Genomic DNA, 19,381 nt, shown 5'->3' with positions numbered 1-19,381 from the left:
GAGTTTCTTCAGCCCAGGAACCCGACTTGCTTTATAGCCAGGTGCAAACAGTTTACAGTTTAACTAACCAAGTGTTTGTGAAGCGTTTTCCCATGCCTCATCTCATTTGATCCCCACAGAAGTCCTGGAGTAGATAGGTAGAAGACTCAGTAGAATTGTATTTTCGTTAGCAAGATGCAAATAGCGATATTAAAATATTTTTTCTAGTTAATTTCCTTTCAATATGCATGAATTCGTCCACCGGGCCACTAGTTACACTAGTATATAAGTCAAGACCTTCCCATATCAAGCCACATTTTTATTTCTCAAGACAACCCAAAGGATTATGAGTCAAAAGTCATGGCTTTTTGCCATTCTCCAAGATAAAGTCTGAACTGTGGAGAGTAGAGTTTCTTTCTGGCAAAGGACAGAATGTAATGTGCTAACAGGGCTGCTTGATCATTACTCTTCACTTGCAAGTGCTGGCATTGCATGGGGAATTAAGTTCAAACAATTTAAAAATGTTTTTCAATCTTTGCTGGAACTCCTAGTAACCTCTTACAGAACCCCTACAGACATCTGCAGAACCCAGTTGAGAAACCTGCACTAGACAGTAAGCTTATGAAGAGTGGGGACTATGTTTTATTGGTTTTGGCATCCTAAGCACCTAGCACAATGGCTGGAACAAAACTCATGCCCCCAAATATTTGTTGAACTGATAAAAAATAATCTTTATCTTACTAGCTAAATTAGAGCATAATTTTTCTTGATCTTTTATAGATTTAGTTACAGATGTTTTGACTTTAAAAATCCAAATTGATAGCAATTATTGAATGAATTAGATGCCATATCTTTGTTACCTAACAGACTTCATTTTCAAAGCTATAATTTGTTGAATTATATCTGTAATTCATTCTGCTTCCCAGTTATCCAAGGAGTCTCCAAACCACTGACAACCTATGAAAAACTTATTTTCATTTTAGCAGTCATCTATATAACCGTCAAGTTAAGGTGATTTTTTAAAGGATTACTGGGCAATGGGGAAGATCAAACAGAAAGTAAAAAATAACAAGAGGTGACATTTACTTTACATATTTCATTATTTTTCCATGACCTGTTAGTCATAAGGGCTTTGTGTGGAAAATTACATATACATGAATATTTTGTAACCAAAGGGTTAAATCCACAATCTCTCTCAGCCTTACCTGGAAAGTAAGTTTTCCACAGTCTTCGGGAGAGAGTTCTTTCTCCGTGCAATGCCAGCACTTGTAGTGAAGAACAGTGGTCAAGCAGCCTGCTGGCAAATAAAATTTTTAAATTTTATTGTAGTAAGAACAAAACCTTAGTGTACAATAGAGCATTGTTGCCTATAGCTACAAGGTTATACAGCAGATCTCTAGAGCTTATTCATCTTGCTTATGTCCATTGATTAGTAACTCCCCATTTCTCCCTTCCCTCAGCCCCACCATTCTATTTTATGATTCTAGGAATTTGACTATTTTGGATATCTCACAGACCATGGAACCATGTAGTATTTGTCTTTCTGTCATTGGTTTATTTCACTTATAAAGAGAGTGAAAAGTTGATGAATGGAATGGGAGAAAATATTTGCAAACAATATATCTGATGAGAAGTCAATCTCCAAAATATAAGGAACTCTTACTTCTCTATAGCAAAACCCCCTAATAACCCAATTAAAAAAAAAAAAGGCCAAGGACTTAAACAGACATTTCTCCAAAGAAGACATACAAATGGCCAACAGGTATTTAAAAATGCTCAATGTCACTAGACATCAGGGAAATGCAAATGGAAACCACAAGATATCACCTCACACCTGTCAGGATGGCTATGATAAAACAAATCAAAAGATAGCAAGTGTTGGTGATGATGTAGAGAAATGGGAACCCTTGTACACAATTGGTCCAAATGCAAAATAAGTGCAGCTGCTATGGAAAACATCAGGGAGGTTCTTCAAATATCAAAAATAGAACTACCATATGATTCAGCAATATCACTTCTTGGTATTTATCCAAAATAATTAAAATCATGAGCTAGAAGAGACACCTGCACGCCCAAGTTCATGGCAACATTATTCAAACAATCCAAATGCCCATCAACAGATGAACAGCTAAAGAAAATGTGGCATATACATGCAATGGGATGCTAGTCAGCTTATAAAAAGAAGAAAATTATGCAATATGTGACCACATGGATGAGCCTCGAAGATTAAGATGATATTTAAAAAGAGGAAACCACCAATTATTATATAATACCATAACACCCCTGACGGTTCTTGAGCACCTTTCTAATTTGTTTTAGTGGTTTCACCTATTCTTTCAAGTCTTTTATTCAATGATTATACTTCCTTCCTATATATACATATAAATAAATTACACTATATATATGTATATTACACACACACAATGAGACAATGGGGTAGGATGATGGGCAGTTTCATACACTTCATGAATCAGCTTTAAAAAATATCTTTTAATCAATGCACTGTAAACTGTAATAGCAATTGTTATTATTATCATGATTTTTCTTGATTTTCTTGCTCCGAATTCCCACCAGAACTTTTTGCAACATCACCCTCCCACATACACCCTACTGAAAATAAATGTAATCACACTCCAAATTCAAAATAAGTAATGTTGAAATGGTTTGCCTTGTCTCTTTCCTTCATTAGTGTGACAAAACAAATGCTATCAGTACATTCCTAAAGTTTAAAAACTTGAATTTGTGATTTTGCTCATAAATTCTAAAAGGATTGTTAAAGGCAAAAAGTATAGTTTACCCTGCTTAAATTTGCCTCCTTTTATTTATTAGGAAAGTGATTACTCACATTATTTCACAGGACTAAAACACTATTTCATGTACTCAAAGCGCTAACAATTTCCTTGAGCTGAGTCATTTTTAGGGACTTCAGCACAAAGCTGTGAGACCAGCTGCTGCGTCCTCGGCGAGGTTCCGGCTGGGAACTGAACTGAAGCATCTGTAATTCACTAAGGACCATGGTACATCTCATTGTCATAGATGAAGGGAAACAACTTTTTTCTCTCCATTTGCTTCTTTTCCTGAAACCATCTAATTTACTGACGTCAAATATGTTTATTAATCATAAATTGACACTGAAGATTAAGTGAACATCTGGATTGTTTTGACTACATTCCTTGTTAAACTTGTACTTTATTTCTCCAGTCAGACAAAAGACCCGAAAAGATGGAAGGTAATGGAAGAGTTCTGAGTCTTAGTCACTTTGTCCATTCTTTAAATGTCTCCTATGGACAGTGTGGCCCTTCTGCTTGTATTCTAGTAGAGAAGCAGTGGGGAGACGGGGTTCGTGCCATTAACAATTAAAAGGCTATAGCACAGGCTAGAATGGGTCAATGGGGGGGGAAAGGGGGATTATAAACAAAGGCTACAGGAAACATTGGAATGCCCTTGATGCCTTCCCCGTTCCTACCCAGCTCAGGCTACTTAGATGAGATCCACTCTGGCAACCAACTGCTTTGAAAGGGTCAGCACCATTTACTTATCTGATTGAGATCTACCCTTACACAGATCCACCCAGAGGCCTTAAGGCTAAACTCGGGGAGGATCTTAATCTGGGGGGGAAAAAAGTGAAATTGTTTGGAAACTGTGTGTGTGTGTGTGTGTGTGTGTGTTTTAATACATTTTTATTGCTTTCAGAGAGGAAGGGAGAGGGAGATAGAACTCATTGACCGGCTGCCTCCTACACGCCCCCTACTGGGGACCAAGTCCACAACCTGAGCATGTGCCCTTGACCAGAATTGAACCTGAGACCTTCCAGTCCACAGTCCAATACTCTATCCACTGAGCCAAACCAGCAAGGGCTGGAAGTGGTATCCTTGAATAGCACTTTCTTTTCACAGTGATACCTCCATTACATATTTAAACTTCTCTGATCATATTTGGGAGGGAGACATGGAAAATAACGATTAAACCCTAAAACACCTCAAAAGATTGAAAACCAACTCAAAGCTGAAGTTCCCCAGTGAAATTCTGTCTGTGTTTTGCTTACTAAGATTTTCATTTTCTTGGTCTCCCATCTTATTAATAGGAATTCCACCAGCTCTATTGCTACCCTGTACCCCAACTGCATACCTGATGCACTTGCATCCAAATGAGGAAAGTCTCATTAAAAATATTTAAAAAAAGTAAAAGCTGAAAGAAACCCCAAACAAAACAAAACACAAATTAAAGAATCACAACAATACAGCAGAGACATTGCCCAAAGAAATGTCAGTTGTCTATTGACAGAGGAATATAGAGAATATAGAGATGGGGAAGAGTTTCTGTTTGGGGTGATAAAAAAGTTTTGGACATAGAAGCAATGTTTGCATACCACTGTGAATGCAATTAATGCCACTGAATTTTAAAATTATATTTAAAGTGGTTAAAATGGAAAATTTTGGGTTACATATATTTTACCACAATTAAAAACCCCATAATGTAATGTGGCAAATATTTTTGAATTGCACACTTTAAATGAGTGAGTTATATGGAATGTGAATTATATCTTGATAAAGCTGTTTACAAAATGTCAAGGAGGAAAAAAAGGATCAAACCTCCTGAAAGAGAAAAACCACAGCCCTCCCATTTTCATTTTTCAGAACTGGGTTTGATTTGCTTCTTCTTCCGCGGGACTGCGCTTCCCTGGCAGCTGTCCCATTTTAATCTACATTGGGAGGAAACAGACTGGCAAAATATTGCTGCTGTTGGAATATGAAGCTTATTTGTTTTAGCACTGTGGCTTCTAGAAATCTTGTTTTTTCCTTCCAATATTTAAAAGAACCCTGCTGAACAGTGGCAGGTGGTCCTGTTGATTTCTTATCAAGATGGCCTTTTGGACAGCAATGGAAATCCAGTAACTGAAGTAAGAAAGGTGACCCCAGATTGGTCACATTTTTGGCCAGATTTCCCCAAAGTCTGAAAACATGTAGAAATGAACATAGCTATTGACCACTGCCTCTGTAAGAGAATAAGACATCTAGTTATCTGCAAACAAACGTTACAGTGCTTATGAGCATGGATCCACATGATGAAACCTCACATATCTGTAATCACTACCTAAGCCCCCAGTTCACTAAAACCTATTAATAATTTTAGAATGCTTACTTAATTTCAAAATTCTCATATTAACTTTTATATATTGTAACCAATTTAATCAATTGCGTCTACCCTATCATGGGAGAGACTACAGTGCAATACTGTAGGTTGAAAGAGACAACTAACTTGTCACTTCAGGTAAATCCGATCTTATTACCGCCATTTCTAAAGTTTGTAAAAAAGATGATAACTCCACCAATACTATAGCCTTTGCCTCTTATGCTGTTTAATTCTGCTATGCAGCTTTCATTTTCTAACAATGACAATCCACTGATCAAAACTCAGTATAAGAGGGAGGAAATGGGAGTGGGGGAGGACTGACAGGAACAAGAGAGGAGTCATTTTATAATTTATCAAGATAAATATTGCCATCAGGTTTTATGAAAAATAAAGTCATGTTTAACAGCACTAACAAAGCACTTAAGATGTTTTAATTATGGCCCTAAGGGAAGTAATTAACAGATAAAAATGTTCTCTTACATAAAATTTTATTAATTTTAATTTTTTCTTGGAATGATACTGATTCTCTCAAAATTACTTAGCAATTCCAAAGGTCAAAAAGGCTTCCTTAGGACAGACTTGTTCTGTTCCTAATGACTGTTCTGGAACCATAGTCAATGAAATCATCACGAACACAATAGTGTTTGTTCTGGGACAGGCTTTCTGATTTCTCATTCCAAGAAAAGAAAGACTAAAAAACCAAACCAAGAAATATTTCTCCCAAACAAACTGTACTGTTTGAATGATCCTCTTCATCACTGTGCTAAAATGCTTGCTGGAGTTATTTTTAACTGGGAACAGAACATTCATTTTGGAAAAAGTTCAGTTCCCTAATTTGTAATGAGCAGAAATACATACTTTCAATGAAAGACTATGCAAACTGCAGTAACCCCGTCAGCAGAAAAGAAATTGTGTGGTTTTTAGGAATGAAAGTCTTCTAGGTGCTGTGAAGCCTTGAATTTGGATCACCTGCGTCAACGCTGGAAGCAACAGGGCGCTTAACATCACCTAGACATGGAGCTTGTTGCTTTGCTCATGCCCAACATTTCCTCATAAATAATGAGCCTCGGGGATGCCAAATGGATTCTATTGTTTTTATTGATTGTTATTACTGTTATTAAACAATGTTAGCCATGTATGATGATTAAAAACAACTAATATTCTTGGAATATGTACATTCTATTAAGTGATATAACTCAATCCGGTCTTTCATTACAGCAATGAATTTTCAGGTTGCACAAAGACACAAGTAATTTATATTCCAACACAACAATCACTTCTGGGTTACTAATTTCACAGATTCCTATTTATATGGCTGCATGTACTTATAGAGTTTTAGCACAAAGCCAATACAAATATGAGAGTATCCTCATTCTAATGGTTACTGTGCCGCTAGAGATGGGTGTCAGCAATGGGTATCCTCCTGAGTTCTACGATCTGGGAGTCAGTCAAGGTGCCTCCCTCCTGGCTGCCTTGACCAGATTCATTATCACTGACACTGAGACCAGCACCTGCAATAGAAAAAGAATAAACACAAAAATTCCCAACTGTTAGTGCAGTGAATTAAGGGTCAAGTTACATTAAGTCAACATGTTTATTTATATTATACTGGAGGCTCAGTGCACAAAATTCATGCATGGGGGTGTGGGGGATAGGGTCCCTCAGCCCGGCCTGCACCCTCTCACAATCCAGGACCCCTTGGGGGATGTCCGACTGCCTAAACTGGCAGTCGGACATCCCTCTCACAATCTGGGATTGCTGACTCCTAACCACTTGCCTGCCTGCCTGCCTGATTGCCCCTAACCACTCTGCCTGCCTGCTTGATCGCTCCTAACCACTCACCGTCCTGCTTGGTCACCCCTAACTGCTTGCTTGCCTGCCTGCCTAATTGTCCCTAACTGCCTCTGCCTCGGCCCCCACCACAGCGGCTTCATCCAGAATGACGTCTGGAAGGTCGTTTGGCTATCTGGTCTAATTAGCATATTACACTTTTTATTTTATAGATTAGTAAAGAGTGAACTGTACACTTAGAATAAATATTTTTTAATAACTGACAACTATAAAAATATACTTTAAATTCCTTTTGGTAGTTTTATAAGTAAAATTAATTTCTAAAGGCACAAGTCGGGGTTCTCAATGATTGATAGGTATAACTTACTCCCAAGAACAGCCTTTCTCAACTTTCTGGGGCTTATTAAAATAAAAAAAATCAGGCAGGTTATCAGAATTTTTCAGCAGGGGTGGGGGAGGGTTTGCTGTTCAAAACCACATAACCTCCAACCCCACAGGCACTGAAAAGTACGAGGCCCTTCAGCTGGGACTCAGTCAGGGTGGGCAGTGATCCAAGAAGAAAGACGTGCACTGACAACACCTGGTGCCTTATCAGCGCCCAGAAGACTCGGACTCCAAATGACTCAGATCTGATCCCGAGATAAAAATAATTATGCAACACAGTGCCAAAACAGATCTGCACAAGAGTCTCCAGAAGCTAGCTGTTAATTACAGATAGTACCCAGAATCTGTTCTGAGGGAGCTCCAGTATTCACTATTTTTTCACAACTTAGAATAATTCAGAAAATTTAACACGATACTAGAGTAACACCTCTTTCTTCTCTAATTCACAAACTCTCTCTCTCTCTCTCTCTCTCTCTCTCTCTCACACACACACACACACACACACACACACACACACACACCCTACACATACACACACAGAGAATGGGGATGTGGTCACAGGGCATGCTGCTGGTTGAATTTGTTGGGCACTAGACTCTAAACGAGAAGGAAAGTGAAAAAACAGCTGCTGGGAGCTGAGACTTCCTTCTGCCTGAGCTGTAGGAAAGGCTAATCTGAAGATCTGGTAGCTATGGGAAGATGGTGTATTAGCTTCGTCTTACCCTATTTGGGATGGAAGCAGGAGCCCATTAAGGTCCTTCTTCTAGTCAAACCCTCCCTCTTCTGGGTCTCTGTACTTCCCAGCCTCTCTCTGCTGAAGGCTGCTGTTGACACCCACTTCCTTCCTTTGCTTCTGTGACACTGTACTTGCCCACCCCACCCTCTGATCTCCGGAGGTCTGCTTTCTCTTGCACCTCCTTCTGCTGTCTGACCCCCAGAGGACTTATCTGCAGCCCTGCTTCAAGGCCTACAAGATCCACCTGAGCCCCTGCCTGCTCTCTAGCCTGATATCTCACTAGAGCTGCTGGTCACCTCCTTTTCACACCATGTTGTTATGCTGGCACTGCTGGGATTCTCTCATCCCCCAACTCCTTAATCTGTCAGCCTCCACTCTTCCTGTTACTATCAACTCAGGAATCACCTCTGCTAACCATGGAAACATGATGATTCTCTTTCAAAATTTCTGACTCCCCCATTGGATTATGTACTTTCATATCTTTATATTCCTAGCTCATAGGACAGTGCCCAGCACACCGTGGGTGTTCAGCAAATGTTTGCTGCATGTATTAATAAACTATGCTCTGCATCCTCGCTCTTAAAATGCCACTTCCATCTCTTTTGTCCACCCTGTTCCTCTGATGTATTCAGCATCCCACTGCCCTTTCCTTCTCAAGAACAAACGTTAGTCCCGATGGCCAACGGCATGAAGTCTGATACCCTCTGTATTGGCAGTAAGATACCTCCTAACCTGGCTCTAGCCTACTGAGTAGACATATCTCAACCTTTGCCCACGGGAAAGCTTTTCCAAAGTGATCCTGGATGTGCCATATTAATTCCAGCCTGGGTGTCTGTCTGCCCATCCATCAAGACCCATGTTCATACCCTTTCACAAATACTAGTACTTCTTTCGCGACTCCTTCAAAACAGGGAGTTGGAGAATGCAACTTTAAAGTCCTAGTTTATATCTGAAAAATTATTAGTTGCTTCCCCTTTATTCTCTCAAATTGCCCTGGTTTGGAGATAAGTTATTAGTATATGTTAGCTCTACATATAATATGTAAGCCATAAAATCAAATGTGTAACAATGAAAAAGGAATGATGTAAATTTTCCACTTGTAAAAGAAAAGGCTGCTCACATATTTTTAAAATGAAATGAAAAAATTGCTATGGAATTTAAACTCTTTGAATTAGTTTAATAAAATAATGTAAACTTTTTATTTTAAAACTGAAATTTATAATACAGTGAAAATTACATTATTTGGCACTATTTACACTTAGGATGAAAATCTTTAGCTGTTTATTGAAATATATTCAAAGGGTTACATAACTTTTCAGTCATTTAGTGGTTCAAATGAAAAAGAATTAGAAGACCCACTTGACTTGGAGTGGCCCATAGTTAAGGTGGACCTGAGACAGATAAAGATTTGCAAATTAAAATGTCACAGAGGACAGGGAAGCTAGTATTAATCAGTAACACAGGTCTGGTGAGCACTGGATAAACCGAAGAGCTGGAGTTCCATCTAAAGAGGCAATTATTACTCAACTCCAATCACTTTGCTGCTAGATTTCTTTGTGTGTGTGTGTGTGTGTGTGTGTGTGTGTGTGTGTGTGTGTGTGTGTGAATCCTCACCTGAGGATACTTTTTCTATTGATTTCTAGAGAGAGTGAAAGGAAGGGAGGGAGGGGAAGAGAGAGAGACACACAGAGAGAGGGAGAGAAACCTCGATGCAAGAAAGACATGTCGATTGGTTGCCTCCTGCATGCACCCCGACTGGAGCCTGGTATCAAAACTTCAATCCAGGCACCTGCCCTTGACTGGGAATTGAACTGGTGCTGTGATCCTTTAGTGTGCAGGCCAACACTCTAACCACTGTGCTACACCGGCCAGGGCTAGATTTTTAAAAAAAGACATTCTGGATTTTTATGGGATTTAAAAATGCTAAAACAATGCTATAATGCTAGAGGGTCAAACAAAATACCCTGCTGGGCCAAATCTGGCCTGTGTGTCAATTGTAAATTCTGCTGTAGATAGAACGGCATGTGGACTGTTCCTCTCATTTGACCACATTCTACGATGGAAAGTGTCTAGGGGGTGGTGCTGGATTTTTATAGTAACTTTTCTAAAAGTAGAGGGAGCCAATGTGAGAGACTATTATTTCGGTCTTTTGAAGTATTTATTTCCTAACAAGTGTAGCAAACTCTCAGGAATAGTAAACTCTATAAGTGAGGAAGTCATTCCATACATTCCCGAGCTAAATGCATTTAATACTTGTTATATATATAGGACCCACATCTAATTGAATTATGCTCCAAGAATTCATTTTATGTTCCCAGTGTTATAACATCAACAACTGACCACTGTGTAGTACTGGGAATTATTTGTAATCTGAAAGCCTCCTGTTTAGTCCTAATGCCAATGAGCATTTTATATATTTGTGCATTCCCTCCTTCATGAAACTCTCTTCTCTCTCTAGATCTTTCTCACCATGCTATACAGTTCCCTCTCTGGGACCCTCTTCTATTCACTCTTTAAATGTAGATATTATCTAGGATGTTTTCTTGTTTCCCTTCCTCCCTTCCTTCTTCACCTTTTTTCTTCTCATCTCTCCCCTTCCACTCTCCCTGATCAGTCTTATTAATCCCCTTAGCTTCAAATATAATCTCTGCACAGATGCATTTCAAATCAATACCTTTGACCATGAACCCTCACCCAAGAGCCTCTAAACCTGAATATTTAAGACTACCAGGCCTAATAATCAATGTGTCCAAATCAGAACTCATCAGTGTCCTGCTTCACACAGATAAATGAACAGATGCTCCTTATGTAATCCCTCAGTGACCTTGTGTGCAGCAGGTCTTTGCTGCTGTCCTCTCAGTGTCCCCTCAGCCTTCCTCCTCTGTTCATCTTCTCTTTTTATTTCCACTCTTCAAATCTGAGGCCCGAACCTCATTCTTTTGGACAATTGTAACAACCTCCCAGCCTTTTTGATTTTGCTTCTAAATTTATTCTTTATCTTTCCTAAGAGTTATTTTTGCCTCAAAAACCAGTAGGAACATGCCATTCCTCTCCTCACAAACATCCATGGCTCACTAAGTTCTTAAAAAAAAGGGGGTTGAAGTCATATGTAATACTTTCAACAATAAAGATTTTTTTAAAATCCCCCTCGTTAGCATGGCATCTGACCAGCATTTTAATATTATGCAAAATACCAGGAAGTGTTCTGCTTCCCCAAATGAATATATCACTACATGTGTTCTGGAAACACCAGGTTAAATTGAGTGAAGTAGGTTATCTTTGAATGAGGGCTTTTTCAGAGCTGCTAAAATGGTAATATGAATTGTCAATCTTCACAGTTTCCCAAATATACTCAGTCAGGTGATCCTCTCATTGAGGATGACTGTGAACATCTCAAGGAGGGTGTTACCTGAAACCCAGAAGGGGGAACTACAGTACATTTTTAACAATGCAGGTCAACTACCTTTCCGGCCTTTCTCCCACTGCCTGGCTCTGCTCCTCCTACATCCCGGCCACACTGCAATGCTTGTTCTCCTCAAGCAGGTCATGCACGTGTAAGCCCTAGGCTTTGTCTAATTCTGCTCCCCATCTGTATTGCCTTTCCTCCACTCTTTACTTATTTCAAACCTACACATTCTTCAAGAATCAATTAAGAGAGGTTTAAAAAAATTTCCCTGATTCCCTCAATAATTAATAACTCTTTCCACTACTGATATTACTCTTCCTTATGTCATGACTGTGTGAATGTCTATTTCTCCAAGCAAACTCCAAGTTTCATATTCATTCACTCATTCATTCATTCATTCATTCTCCAACAATATCTACAAAAGGCTTACTAAGTGCCAAGCATTATTCTGAATATATGGATGTCTATATATAGTAAAATGCACTTTTGAATTATTATTTAAATAGTTTCATCTGAGTATGAACTATTATTTTAAAAAAACCTCCTCTTTTTATCTTCTTGCATCTAGAAATCAAAATTTCACTGAAATTTTTTAAGTGTCAGTTCAACATTTTTCTGAGTAGAAAGATGAAAGAAAAAAAACCCTATACATTTTATTTGAAAACAACTTTCCATTGGGTTACAGGTTGGGTGGAGTTGAATTTATAGGAAGAGCCAATAAAATACTGTATGTAACAGCACTTTAAAAACTGTGCTGCCTTTGAAAGTTTCTGCTTTAAAGCTACTCCTAAGAAGGTCTCTTTGGCAGATCAGAGGCAAATCTCTCAGTGAAATCCCTAGCAGATTGTCTTATGACACTGAACTTGTCTCAATAGTATCTTGGTGTTCTAGAATGATTCCAGGACAGAGATACTTACATTTAGTGAGAGCATGCCTTTTTCTTAAAAGCAAATTGTAAATGATTTTGAGGTTATGTTATGTTTGGTGTCAAGAACAAAATAACTCAGAGTGAGGCTGAAATTAGGAATGGGTCATGAGAATCAGGCTGTGCTAAGGGTGACTGACTATACTGATGCAACTTCATGTGAAGAAGATATAAATTGTGGCACAGCCAGAGTGCCTACTTCGAATGTAGTTTGTGGGCGCACACATACCAGTTTTTAATGCAAATATCAAGTCATCAAACTCCTGGGACTCCTCATCAGCTATCAGTGAGCCCTGGCCATATGCTCCGGAGGAAGGGAAGGTGGCGCCATTTTGTGGACTTGGCTTTAAGTCGGGACTGGCCTGACTGGCTTGTTGGAAGGATCCCCTCTCCCAGTCAGGTGGCACCTGTTAGGGATGGGGAGGAAAGGAAACGATAATATGAATACGTACACATTTATTCTGAGTGTATGTAAACTATTTACCTCTGCATCTCATTACACAAACCAAGTGAAAGGGCCTCTGAACTGTTTAGAATTGAAGCCTTTAATTGTACCATTGTTTTTTAGAGAAGATGTTTCTCCATGAGACAATCTAATCTGGTGATTCTAAACTATTTCTCTATTAGAATTACTTGTAGATTTCTATGCAGTCATGTGTGGGGCAAGAAAAGTATCTTTTAACCTAATCAACACTTTTTATTTAAAAAAATGTATTGTGCAAAGAAAATTGTTAAAAATATAAGAACTGGAGAGGAACCCTCCTAATGCTTAATCTAAGATACAAATACAATTTTAAATATAGCAGCTATCTGTAAGGACATACTGAATTGGAAAAAAAAAGTTCTTTGATAGTATTCTAAACTCCTCCTTTTAAAAAATTAAACAATTGCCCTAGCCAGTTTGGCTCAGTGGACAGAACGTCGGCCTGCAGACTGAAGGTTCCCAGGTTTGGTTCTGGTCAAGGGCATGTACCTTGGTTGCGGACACATCCCCAGTGGGGGGAGAGCAGGAGGCAGCTGATTGATGTTTCTCTCTCATGGATGTTTCTAACTCTCTATCCCTCTCCTTTTCTCTCTGTAAAAAATCAATCAACTATATAAAAAAAATAAAAAAATTAAACAATTAAAAAGATAGTTCTATCCTGAGCCCAGCCAGTGTGGCTCAGTTGTTGAGCATCAACCTATGAACTAAGAGGTTTGATCCCCTAACAGGGCACATGGTTGGGTTGTAGGCTTGATCCCCAGTAGGGGGCATGCAGGAGGCAGCAGATCCATGTTTTTCTCTCATTGATGTTTCTATCTCTCTATCCCTCTCACTTCCTCTCTCTCTCTAAAGATCAACAAAAACATATTTTAAAAATAAAAATTAAATAAAGTGAATCAGAGACTGTTGAGTGGCTAGATATAAGATTAATAGAAAAAGAAAAAAAAACCCATATTAAAAAAGTAAAGATAGTTCTATTCTGAAATAATTAAACATATTCACTTCCCTCGTGGTTACTGGTAAAACCCCCTTAATCCTTCCTTTCCTAATGCTTTCCCTTCTCTGGAAGGCTTTCTAGAATGTCTCTGACAGTCCCTTGTTGACAGCTGGATCAAGGCCAATCCTAAGCCTCTGAGGAATGTAGAGCACACGTTAGGGTATGCCACTGTGCAAACCCAGAATGAACACTCGAGTAGTGGCTCAGGCCCAGGAATTGAACTGTCACAGCTGCTGTCTCCCAATGTAAGCTTTTCTGAGCGACTGCAGGGATGTCACATGACCCGAGGACTGTAGAAACAAATTTGAGAGAAGACAAAAATCTTCAAAAATTTCGTTAAGAAGTTGAACATCTAGATCAGCACGGTTCAACAGAACTTTCTGTGATGATTCAAATGTTTGCTCTCTGCATTCTTCACCATGGTACCTACCAGAGCACTTGAACATAGTGATTGATGAACTAAATTTTTAATATTATTTTGTTTTAGTTAGTTTAAATTTAAATAGCCACACATGCTAATGGTTATTGCACTGTACAGTTCAAATCTAGCATGGGTAATCAATAAAAAAGACAAAAACCTTTTTTAAAATTCATTCCTGAATTACTGAGCCTAAAAATATCCATTCCCATTGTTATCAACTTTGATGTGAAAATAATTCAGTTTTTAAAACTTTTGGGATATAGATATGGTACTAGATTTCTAAACATTTATGGTACTAAAGACATATTCCAATTTTTAAATACTGTACTTGATTTTTGAACATTTTAAATACTGTATCTTAATTTTAACCTGGCATGGGTAAAATTACTTTCTATATTTACATGGAAGAGAAAAAAATATCACTGAATAGGTAGATTATCTATCTACTAGAGGCCTAACGCATGAAATTCATGCAAGAGTAGGCCTTCCTTCCCCCACTGCCAGCACTGGCCTCCCTCTGGCACCCAGGATCCAGGCTTCCCTAGCAGCCCTGGCTTCGTCCGGAAGGTCATCTGGTCTAATTAGCATATTACGCTTTTATTATTATAGATCATCTATCTATCTATCTATCTATCTATCTATCATCTATCATCTGTCTTCTATCTTTCTACTTACCTACATATCTATCAACTGTTTCCTTTTCGGATACATGCACGTTGATTTCCTACCATTTTTTCAGGATGCAAATAAACACAAGTACTGTTCTCCTTGGCTCTTTAATACAGACAGGGCAGTATGAGCTATGTAAAGAATGGGAGACAAGCACATCTTGGGCAATGCAGAAATTCTTACGGACTGCATACCATCTCTTTCTGGACAAATGTCTTTAAGTATAATTTAAAGCCTGAGCAGTGGTCCCAGTGCTATGGCAGCATTACTAACAGGTTGGTGGCAATGTGATTTAGACACAGGAAACCAATGTGATGTGGACATAATGCAGAGAGCAATGGGAAGTAGACTTTACAGAGGACATCCTGGATAGACTTTCTAAGTAGTGCTGCTAAAGCACTCTTCCGAGCCTTTGTTCTAAAATATTTTCTGGTATTTAAATTAAAAAGAGTTTCAGCCTATTTTCACTTTGTGTTTGATGGGATTGAAGTAGTGAATTGGGATGGGTGAAGGAAGAGAGCTGTGTAAGTATTTTGAGGAAAAATAGTTAAAACAGAAAAAAAAAACACCACACTTCTGAAGCTGGTTTAGACACTACCATGTCAAATTTGGGAGATTTTGAAGAAAAAGATGAAAAAATATGCAGTGTCTGAGTTCCTAGAACAAACTGCTGGTTAGTATAGGTTGCAGGGCAGGGAAGAAAATTAATTCAATAACATGCATAATACTACAGTTGGTCAGCATGTAGGAAAGGGATTTAAAAGTTACATAACACCATTTAACGTGTACACTTTTTGAGATGGAAAGGCCGTATATGGGAAAGAAACAGAGAGATAGAGGTCAAGTCAAGGTCAAGGGCAGGACCTCCTCCATAGCACTGATTAGATTCTGGGTGGACTTGCTGATTTCCCCTCCAGAAGGAGGCATTCCACTCCCGGGTGTGAAGAAGGCTGTGCTGGGTCCTGGGTGTCCATTCATTTCCACTGTGTAGCTGGCCTTCATGGGGCAACAAGTCTGGTTGTGAAGAATGAAATAGACCACAAAAACGTAAAGTCCCTGCAAAAGAAAAGAAAATGAGCATGTTAACAGAAGTCCTGCTACCATAGGTGAAGAATAAACATGGTTGTAAGCATAGCGATTTTCTACAAATGTTTTCCAAGCTCTACCCAAATCTGGAATTACAGAACAATGTTAGAGGTCTAGCGAGAGGCCACTGTAAATTTCTGAATGTCATAAAAAAAGTTATTTCATGTCATTTGGGAAAACTGCTCCCTCACTAAAAAATCATGTTTTTTCTTGGTTAAACATGAGTAACTCTGAAGTACACAAAACAGAATTGCAGAAGTACCTCTGATTAGCTATGTACATTTTGCTTCAGAAAGCAAACCTCTTATCTTCCAAAAAATTACTATCTTTTCCCAGATTTCACTATTTTCATTTTTTTTCTCTTAGCAAAGTGGTTGAAGTGAGCTCCCACCACCTTGTAGGCTTCTGTAAGGGCAGCACTAATGAAGCCTTCTCATTTTGTCTATATATCGCACCTACTTATCTCATTTGGAAACAGAATCACTGGGTAGGGACTCAGAGGAATTCTGTGGATTACTTCATATTTAGCATGCCTTGCTTCTCAGTAAATCCTATATAATAAAGCCTAATATGCAAATGGTCATCATGCCCTCATGCTGTCAAGCCATAAAGGCTCAGACATTTAACACTGGGAAGAGAGAAATGGGGACCAGCCAGGCACAAATGAGCTTGTGAGAGAGGAATGGGGACCAGCCAGGCTGCGGCCTGGGAGAGGGACAAGCTGCCCGCCCTGCGGTCCTGGGTGCCAGCGGCTGCGCCTGCACCTGCGCCCCGGGTGAGGGACAATCCGCACACCCCATGGTCCCTGCAGTCCCGGGCGCCAGCAGCCGGGGCTGCAGCCTGGGAGAGGGACAAGCCGCCTGCCCCATGGTCCCTGCAGTCCCGGGCGCCAGCAGCTGGGGCTATGGCTCAGGAAAGGGACAAGACACCCACCCCATGGTCCCGGGCGCCAGTGGCTGGGGCTATGGCTCAGGAGAGGGACAAGTCGCCAACCCTGTGGTCCCAGGCGCCAGTGGCTGAGCCTGTGCCTGTGCCTGCAGCCTGGGAGAGGGACAATCCGCACCCCTCATAGTCCCGGGTGCCAGTGTCTGTGTCTGTACCTGTGGCCCAGGAAAGGAACAAGCTGCCCGCCCTGCGGTCCTGGGCATCTGCAGCTATGGCCAGCCCGGGCGAAACTGGCCCAGGTCCTGGGTGCCTGCGGCTGGCCAGAGGGAGGGAAGCCTGGGTCCCGGGTGCCTGTGACCAGCCAGAGGAGGGAATCCTGGGTCCTGGGTGTGGGGCGAGGCAAAGGTGGTTAGGGGTAATCAGGCCATCAGGGGAGCAGTTAAGAGCGATCAGGCAGGCGAGCGGTTAGGAGCCAGTGGTCCTGGATCATGAGAGGCAGTCAGACATCCCCCGAGGGGGTCCTGGATTGGAGAGGGTGTAGGCTGGGCTGAGGGACCCCCCCCCCCACTCCGTGCACGAATTTCATGCACCGGGCCTCTAGTGTTACACAAGAACAATACAGCTATCTTGTACATTCTTAAAGATCTGCTGGCCCTTTAAATTATTTTGCAATCCAGTCAAATTTTTAACAATTGCTCTGCTTCCATCAGAGATAGCAACTCAAATTTTGCATCTGTGTTCCCAACAGTGCCTACACTGCTTTCCTTCATGATTTCTACAAGGGCTCTACTGTATACTTCTAATGGAGCTCTATAAAGCTTGTTAATTTTGACCTTTACATTCCGCCAATAAAACATGCTAAATTGTGCCTCTTATGTCTGTTAATCCTGGTATTTAAGTTTTGGAAGCAAATAAGAATTGCTTGAGTTACTAAATTCTTAAATTAATCCACAAAAATGAAAGCAAGACACTTAGCTTATTAAAGAAGAAAAAGAGTTAATGTCAAGATTTTTCATAAAACACAACTAAGTATCTTCACATTGTGGAGTTGTCATTCTCCCATAGTTCCTAACATTTCTAGGAGTGTAGAAGCAAGAAAGTAAATAATATATTTGTGAGCTTGAAATTTACATCTGCTGGTATAAATAGAAAAAGTCTATTAGAAAATACATAAAATAAGAATTACAACCAACTTTTAATATAAAATTAAATTAGAGGACAGTCTGCAAGGTAGGCTGCTAGCATTAGATCTCTGTTGCCATTTCTAGAATACTGTTAAAAATTAGGCCTTTCTCTCCTTTGTGCTGAAATGACCCCTTTTCAGGTTGGCACCCAGTCTACTTAATTAACAAATGTTTTAAAATCAGTGGTTTAGCTGTTAAAAATATTTTAAAATATAACTATTCTAACAATGATATGAAATTAGTAACAAAGTTATTTCCTTTTGAATTAGGGTTTTTTGTGTGCTTTCTAAAGCAACACTAATATTTTAAATTATGTAGACAGGAATTATTTTCATGTGCAAATGATGCTGTGAACATTACCAGAAACAAATCTTCCTGAAAATACACATACACATCCAAATTTTTTTTCTTGTACAAGTAACTTTTCACATGAGTATGACCTAATTACATTGGCCACAGCAGTAGACAAAACAGGAAAAAAATTAAACTGTCAGCCTTGAAAACTGTGAGAATGTCACTGATTTATTTCAGGATTTCTCCAAGTGTTACAAAGTGATAGGGTAAAAGTTAGATCAGAAAACAAAAACCAAGCTTTCAAGTCCATCTCTAAGGACCCATTTGTTAAAACAGCACATTCTCTCGCGTTTGTTTTAATATCTAGCCTTTTGTGCTTTGGGAAAGGAACTGACTGCTGAAATAACTTGCATGTGAAAACTGCCCTTTTTTTTTGGTTAAAAGCCTATTCACACATACAGCAAATTCTTTGAATCTTGTAGATGTTCCCCAGGAAACATAAATACCATTAATAGGAAAAGAAAAGAGTGTTTAAATGCAACTTGTATGACATTTGCCTGTGCCCAGCCCTGGCTGGGCAAATGTAGGAAAGGAACGAACCTTCATTATCCAAAGTACTCAGCTGTGGAAGTTTCTGACCTCAGAGTAAAAACAAGTCCCTATCCCAAATACTGCATGTTAAATCGCAGGCTCTCCTTTCTATGATTGTCTGCAAAAAATTTTAAGAGAGAATCTAGAATCTCAATTAGGCAATAGAATGTGCTGACCACCCACTATGCGCACTGCCAGGCAATGAGATGCAAGGATAAAATGTTTGGCTCCTCTCAAGTTGCTCACAAAGACAACAATATCCCACAAAATAATAGGTTAACTGTTTTAGACGCAGGACACATATAATCCATCTCTTCTGCCTATTCTTTACCTAGTGAAGAGAAGGGAATTCTTTCTGTGCATTGCTTTTAAAAATTATATATTTTTATTGATTTCAGAGAGGAAGGGAGAGAGAA

At 39.5% G+C, this 19,381-nt stretch overlaps 1 protein-coding gene across 1 annotated transcript in view; it reads right to left on the bottom strand.

Annotated features, from left to right (window-relative positions):
• Positions 1–6,192: 6,192 nt before the first annotated feature.
• ADGRV1 (adhesion G protein-coupled receptor V1) overlaps positions 6,193–19,381 on the bottom strand; it is a 462,684-nt gene continuing 449,495 nt past the window's right edge. The window contains exons 88-90 of the mRNA XM_005871499.2: positions 15,790–15,981; positions 12,584–12,761; positions 6,193–6,623 (exon numbers count right to left, since the gene is read on the bottom strand). Of these exons, the coding sequence (XP_005871561.2) occupies positions 6,505–6,623; positions 12,584–12,761; positions 15,790–15,981 (489 nt within the window). The 3' untranslated portion in view covers positions 6,193–6,504. The remainder of the gene's footprint in view (positions 6,624–12,583; positions 12,762–15,789; positions 15,982–19,381) is intronic.

This window comes from Myotis brandtii, unplaced genomic scaffold, assembly GCF_000412655.1.
Source record: "Myotis brandtii unplaced genomic scaffold, ASM41265v1 scaffold344, whole genome shotgun sequence".
In the NCBI taxonomy this organism is placed as follows: domain Eukaryota; kingdom Metazoa; phylum Chordata; class Mammalia; order Chiroptera; family Vespertilionidae; genus Myotis; species Myotis brandtii.
The sequence above is the reverse complement of the archived record's forward strand: the minus strand, read 5'-3'. Positions and strand labels throughout refer to the sequence as shown.